Consider the following 7,724-nt stretch of genomic DNA (forward strand, 5'->3'; position numbering starts at 1 on the left):
GTGGAAAACTGAGCGGATCAAACATAACAGTTACCCACGCTGGTATGAATGAGTCGGGAGACAGGCACAAGAATGCGTAATATATCTTTTTTTTATTACACCCAAATTGCTGCGTGCCGTGTAAAGGAACGGGGATGAAGACCAAACAAACACTATACAAAAACACAGAGTAGAAAACCAAACAAAGAGCGAGGAGTACCTCAAATAACACAAGCGGACAATGATTAACACACGGTCCGTAATCATCGACGCAATCCACAATTTGCACGAAAGCCAAAACACACAGCACAGGTACTCTCACGAACCAACGGACATTGTAACAAAAATCGACAGGACACTGGTACAAGTACTAATCACTGGGAATAGGGTGACAGGTGTGCGTTATTGAAGTTCCGGTGGGATCCGTGACACCCAGATAGACAGGCTAGAAATGTTTTAACAAAACCTTTTTTCTTTTGTCGAAGCTTGCATTGATTTACCACACGCTGTTGGACACAACACGCTCCCATTCCTCCAGTCACAAGTGGATTTATGGATTTTAAGATGAAATTATAAAAACCTGTTACGGTCAACCCTGTAACTTTTATTTGGCACTTACTATTGTATATATTTTTTTTATATAACCTCTTGAGATTGGAAAACATGTTTTTATGAAGTTGAACATGTACTCTTCAGAACATAGTTTTAATACGAGGTAATATCAACATTTTTTTTTTTTTTTGGACCATGTTACACTTCTCAAAAATGCAACAACGACCCCACTGAACCTACGTCAATATATATTATTACAGAGACTGAGGTGCTGACGTGTGTGTAAAACATAAACACAACATGTAAAGCGTTGGTCCCATGTTTCATGAGCTGAAATAAAAGATCCCAGAAATGTTCCATAAGCACAAACATGAGCATATTTCTCCCAAATTTTGTGCACATATTTGTTCACATCCCCAATAGCTGCTGCCAAAGCAGTAGCTACTCTTCCTGGAGTCCAGCAAAATTAAGGCAGTTTATAAAATTTTTCAAACATTACAATACATTCACAGATTTCACAACACACTGTGTGCCCTCAGGCCCCTACTCCACCACTACCACATATCTACATATATAGTTGAAGTCTGATGTTTACATACACCTTAGCCAAATACATTTCAACTCAGTTTTTTCAAAATTCCTAACATTTAATCCTGGTAAAAATTCCCTGTCTTAGGTCAGTTAGGATCACCACTTTATTTTAAGAATGTGAAATGTCAGAATAATAGTAGAGAGAATGATTTATTTTAGCTTTTATTTCTTTCATCACATTCCAAGTGGGTCAGAAGTTTACATACACTTAATTAATATATGGTAGAATTGACATTAAATTGTTTAACTTGGGTCAAACATTTCGGGTAGCCTTCCACAAGCTTCCCACAATAAATTGTGTGAATTTTGGCCCATTCCTTCTGACAGAGCTCGGGTAATTGAGTCAGGTTTGTAGGCCTCCATGCTCGCACACGCTTTTTCAGTTCTGCACACAAAGTTTCCATAGGATTTAGGTCAGGGCTTTGTGATGGCCACTCCAATACCTTGACTTTGTTGTCCTTAAGCCATTTTGCCACAACTTTGGAAGTATGCTTGGGGTCATTGTCCATTGGAAGACCCATTTGCGAGCAATCTTTAACTTATGACTGATGTCTTGAGATGTTGCTTCAATATATCCACCTAATTTTCCCTTGTCATGATGCCATCTATTTTGTGAAGTGCACCAGGCCCTCCTGCAGCAAAGCACCCCCACAACATGATGCTGCCACCCCCGTACTTCACGGTTGGGATGGTGTTCTTCTGTCACGTTCGTTGTTAGAAATGGACCAAGGCGCAGCGTGCGTAGAGTTCCACATGTTTTAATAAATTTAACTCACCAAAACAAATACAGAAACAAATGAAATGTGAAGTAATGGAGTGATCCCACAAACTACAGGTGGGAAAAGGCTGCCTAAATATGATCCCCAATCATAGACTGCCTCTGATTGGGAACCATACCAGGCCAACATAGAAATACAAAAACTAGAGTACCCACCCTAGTCAAACCCTGACCTAACCAAAATTGAGAATAAAAAGGCTCTCTAAGGTCCGGGCGTGACAGTATCACCTCCCAAAGGTGCGGACTCCAACTGCAAAAACCTGACTCTATGGGGGAGGGGTCGGGTGGGCATCTAGCCTCGGTGGCGGCTCCGGTTCGGGACGTAGACCTCGCTCCGCTCACGGAACCCTCCGCTTCCGTGGAACAGGACCGAGAGTCGTCACCGGGGACTCCAGACCGTAGATCGTCGCCGGAGGAACCGGACCGTGGATAGTTGCCGGAGGAACCGGACCGTAGATCGTCGCCAGAGGAACCGGACCGTTGATCGTCGCCTCCATTGCCGCATGCTCCTCACCAACTCCATTCTCCGGTATCCCTCCTCGCACTGTTCCATCGACTCCCAGGCGGGCTCTGGTACTCTCCTTGGGTCGACCGACCACTTCGCTACCTCCTCTCAGGTTCTCTCTGGTTCACCCCTCGGCTCCGCCCCCGTGTGCCCCCCCCGACAAAAACATTTGGGCTGTCTTTTGGGCTCACATTCTGGCCGCGAACCCCGGCATCGTCGCTGTCCTCCCTTCGCTGCTTCCATCTGCTCCCATGGAAGGCGATCCTTTCCGGCTAGGATTTCCTCCCACGTCCAGGATGTCTGCTCCTCCTGGGCACGCTGCTTGGTGCTCGGGTGGTGGGATCTTCTGTCACGTTTGTTGTTAGAAATGGTCCAAGGCGCAGCGTGCGTAGAGTTCCACATGTTTTAATAAATGAAACTCACCAAAACAAATACAGAAACAAACGAAACGTGAAGTAATGGAGTTCTCACAGGCGACTACACAAAAATAAGATCCCACACAAAACAGGTGGAAAAAGGCTGCCTAACTATGATCTCCAATCAGAGACAACGATAAACAGCTCCCTCTGATTGGGAATCATATCAGGCCAACATAGAAATACAAAAACTAGAGTACCCACCCTAGTCACACCCTGACCTAACCAAAATAGAGAATAAAAAGCCTCTCTAAGGTCAGGGCGTGACATCTTCGGCTTGCAAGCCACCCCCTTTTCCCAACATGATGCTGCCACCCCCGTGCTTCACGGTTGGGATGGTGTTCTTCGGCTTGCAAGCCTCCCCCTTTTCCCTCCAAACATAACCATGGTCATAATGGCCAAACAGTTCTATTTTTGTTTCTTCAGACCAGAGGACATTTCTCCAAAAAGTATGATCTTTGTCCCCATGTGCAGTTGCAAACCGTAGTCTGGCATTTTATGGCGGTTTTGGAGCAGTGGCTTTTTCCTTGCTGAGCGGCCTTTCAGGTTATGTCATTATAGGCCTCGTTTTACTGTTTATATAGATACTTTTGTACCTGTTTCCTTCAGAAACTTCACAAGGTCCTTTGCTGTTGCTCTGGGATTGATTTTTCCTTTTCGCACCAAAGTACGTTCATCTCTAAGGGACAGAATGCGTCTCCTTCCTGAGTGGTATGACGGCTGCGTGGTCCCATGGTGTTTATACTTGCGTACTATTGTTTGTACAGATGAATGTGGTACCTTCAGGCGTTTGGAAATTGCTCCCAAGGATGAACCAGACTTGTGGAGGTCTACAATTTTTTTTCTGAGGATTTGGTTGATTTATTTTTATTTTCCCATGATGTCAAGCAAAGAGGCACTGAGTTTGAAGGTAGGCCTTGAAATACATTCACAGGTACACCTCCAATGGTCTTCATACACAAAGTAGATGTCCTAACCGACTTGCCGAAACTATAGTTTGTTAACAAGAAGTTTGTAGAGTAGTTGAAAAACAAGTTTTAATGACTCCATCCTAAGTGTATGTAAACTTCCGACTTCAACTGTATCTACAGTACTAAATCTATGTGTATGTATAGTGCATATGCTATCGTGTGTGTGTATATGCATGTGTCTGTGCCAATGTTTGTGTTGCTTCACAGTCCCCGCTGTTCAATAAGGTGTTTTTTAATCTAATTTTACTGCTTGTGTCAGTTACTTGATGTGGAATAGAGTTCCATGTAGTCATGGCTCTCCGTAGTACTGTGTGCCTCCCATAGTCTGTTCTGGACTTGGGGATGGTGAAGAGACCTCTGGGGGCATGTCTTGTGGGGTATGCCTGGGAGTTCGAGCTGTGTGCCAGTAGTTTAGACAGACAGCTCGGTGCATTCAACATGTCAATACCTCTCATAAATACAAGTAGTGATGACGTCAATCTCTCCTCCACTTTCAGCCAGGAGAGGTTGACATGCATATTATTAATATTAGCTCTCTGTGTACATTCAAGAGCCAGGCATGCTGCCCTGTTCTGAGCCCATTGCAATTTTCCTAGGTCCTGACCACACGACTGAACAGTAGTCAAGGTGCGACAAAACTAGGGCCTGTAGGACCTGTCTTGTTGATAATGTTGTTAAGAAGGCAGAGCATCCCTTTATTATGGGCAGACTTCTCCCCATCTTAGCAACTACTGCATAAATTTGTTTTGACCATGACAGTATACAATCTAGGCTTACTCCAAGCAGTTTAGTCATCATTTACACATTATTTATTACAATATTTAGTTGAGGTTAAGGGTTTATTGAGTGTTTTGTTCCAAATACAATTCTTTTAGTTTTAGAAATATTTAGGGCTAACTTATTCCTTGCCACCCACTTTGAAACTGCAGCTCTTTGTTGAGTGTTGAAGTCATTTCAGTCGCTGTTGTAGCTGACATGCATAGTGTTGAGTCATCCACATACATAGACACTCTGGCTTTACTCAAATCCAGTGGCATGTCATTAGTAAAAATTTTAAAAAGCAAGGGGCCTAAACAACTGCCCTGGGGAATTCCTGATTCTACCTGGATTATGTTTGAGAGGTTTCCATTAAAGAACACCCTCTGTGTTCTGTTAGACAAGTAACTCTTTATCCACATTATAGCAGGGGGTGTAAAGCCATAACACATTATAGCAGGGGGTGTAAAGCCATAACACATTATAGCAGGGGGTGTAAAGCCATAACACATTATAGCAGGGGGTGTAAAGCCATAACACATTATAGCAGGGGGTGTAAAGCCATAACACATTATAGCAGGGGGTGTAAAGCCATAACACATTATAGCAGGGGGTGTAAAGCCATAACACATTACAGCAGGGGGTGTAAAGCCATAACACAAACGTTTTTCCAGCAGCAGACTGTGATCGATAATGTCAAAAGCTGCACTGAAGTCTAACAAGACAACCCCCACAATAATTTATTCATCAATTTCTCTCAGCCAATCATCAGTCATTTGTGTAAGTACTGTGCTTGTTGAATGTCCTTCCCTATCAGCGTGCTGAAATTCTGTTGTCAATTTGTTTACTGTGAAATAGCAGTGTATCTGGTCAAACACTATTTTTTCCAGAAGTTTACTAAGGGTTGGTAACAGGCTGATTGGTCGGCTATTTGAGCCAACAAGACAGTTAGTGAGCATTTCTCATTTCCCAAGATGATCCATCCACCTGACAGGTGTGGCATATCAAGAAGCTGATTAAACAGCATGCTCATTACATAGGTGCACCTTGTGCTGGGGGGACAATAAAAGGGCCACTCTAAAATGTGCAGTTTTGTCACACAACACAATGCCACAGATGTCTCAAGTTTTGAGGGAACGTGCAATTGGCATGTTGACTGCAGCCACGTCCACAGAGCTGTTAACAGATCATTTCATGTTAATTGCTGTACCATAAGCCGCCTCCAATGTCATTTTAGAGAATTTGCCAGTACGTCCAACCGACCTCACAACCGCAGACCAGGTGTAACCACACCAGCCCAGGATCTCCACAACCGCAGACCACGTGTAACCACACCAGCCCAGGACCTCCACATCAGCAGACCACGTGTAACCACGCCAGCCCAGGACCTCCACAACCGCAGACCAGGTGTAACCACGCCAGCCCAGGACCTCCACATCCACAGACCAGGTGTAACCACGCCAGCCCAGGACCTCCACAACCGCAGACCAGGTGTAACCACGCCAGCCCAGGACCTCCACATCCACAGACCACGTGTAACCACACCAGCCCAGGACCTCCACATCCACGTGACCAGGTGTAACCACGCCAGCCCAGGACCTCCACCAACGCAGACCACGTGTAACCACACCAGCCCAGGATCTCCACATCCACAGACCACGTGTAACCACACCAGCCCAGGATCTCCACAACAGCAGACCACGTGTAACCACACCAGCCCAGGACCTCCACCAACAGCAGACCACGTGTAACCACACCAGCCCAGGACCTCCACCAACAGCAGACCACGTGTAACCACACCAGCCCAGGATCTCCACAACCGCAGACCACGTGTAACCACACCAGCCCAGGACCTCCACAACAGCAGACCACGTGTAACCACACCAGCCCAGGATCTCCACAACCGCAGACCACGTGTAACCACACCAGCCCAGGACCTCCACATCCGTAACCACACCAGCCCAGGACCTCCACCAACGCAGACCACGTGTAACCACACCAGCCCAGGACCTCCACATCCGCAGACCACGTGTGACCACACCAGCCCAGGACCTCCACATCATTCACCTGTGGGATCGTTTGAGACCAGCCACCCGGACAGCTGATGAAACGGGGGAATTTTTCCGTCTGTAATAAAGCCCTTTTGTTGTGGGCTTGGCTCCCAAGTGGTTGGGGCTACGCCCTCCCAGGCCCACCCATGACTGTGCCCCTGCCCAGTCATGTGAAATCCATAGATTAGAGCCTAATGAATTCATTTAAATGAACTGATTTCCTTATATGAACTGTAACTCAGTAAAATTGATGAAATTGTTGCATGTTGCGTTTATATTTTTGTTCAGTATAGTTATAGTAAAATAAAACAGTCCCATAACAGCTTAAAAAAAAAGGCTCTAAATACTTTTCTGATTGTGACTTCTTTTTCACAGTACAACTTACTTCTCCCATTGATTGTGAGGGTACACTCACTCCTGGTGTTGAGCGTGTGGCTGTGTGTGTCCATGAAGGACAAGGCCTCGTCACAGTTTGTCCCCTGCTCCGTATAACTCTTATCCATAGAGTTAACCATCACTGTCATCTCCTGTCGAGTGCTGCTCAACGTCTCTTTACGCTTCTTAGCCAACTTCCTGTTTAGAGAGAACACGAGACAAAACAACAACAAATAAAATAATTAATCAATAATCAATTAATCAATCATTATAATATCCTGCTTTGTAATGCTCAATTACGCTTCTTAGCCAGCTTCCTGTTTAGGAGAAAAGAAAAGACGAACAACAAAGATTATTAGTTAAAACAGAGATGTTCGAGATGACTCATACCTGGAAAGACATGTGAAGGATTGGGTAGAAAAGATTGTGCTAAAGAAGAGAGAAGTTAAATTCATTTGAAACTTTTTTCCTCCCAATTCGAGCCAAGCAATCCGATCCATACCCTTTACCATCTAATTCATTTGGCAAGGCTTTGTGTTGTGAAGGCAGATACATCAGCGGGCCTGACGATGGTCAATTAGTCCGTGAATCTGGGGGTGGAGAAGCAATATAATAGAGTTTGTTTGCCTCAAGAAACAACTTGCTTTCAGGACCTTCTCCAGAAAAACCCGACTCGGGAACAAAATAACGCTATTTTGTGAAGATAATACACATTTGGGATGTCTTTGGACTGGAGGCTTTTTTGGGGGC

The 7,724-nt window shown here is 45.0% G+C and overlaps 1 protein-coding gene across 3 annotated transcripts in view; it reads right to left on the reverse strand.

Moving 5' to 3' along the window:
• LOC129823544 (receptor-type tyrosine-protein phosphatase mu-like) overlaps positions 1 to 7,724 on the reverse strand; it is a 163,472-nt gene that overhangs the window by 110,770 nt on the left and 44,978 nt on the right. For all 3 annotated transcript variants that reach the window (XM_055882346.1, XM_055882347.1, XM_055882348.1), the window contains one exon: positions 6,985 to 7,172. In XM_055882346.1, the coding sequence (XP_055738321.1) occupies positions 6,985 to 7,172 (188 nt within the window). The remainder of the gene's footprint in view (positions 1 to 6,984; positions 7,173 to 7,724) is intronic.

This window comes from Salvelinus fontinalis, chromosome 26 (assembly GCF_029448725.1).
Source record: "Salvelinus fontinalis isolate EN_2023a chromosome 26, ASM2944872v1, whole genome shotgun sequence".
Taxonomy (NCBI): domain Eukaryota; kingdom Metazoa; phylum Chordata; class Actinopteri; order Salmoniformes; family Salmonidae; genus Salvelinus; species Salvelinus fontinalis.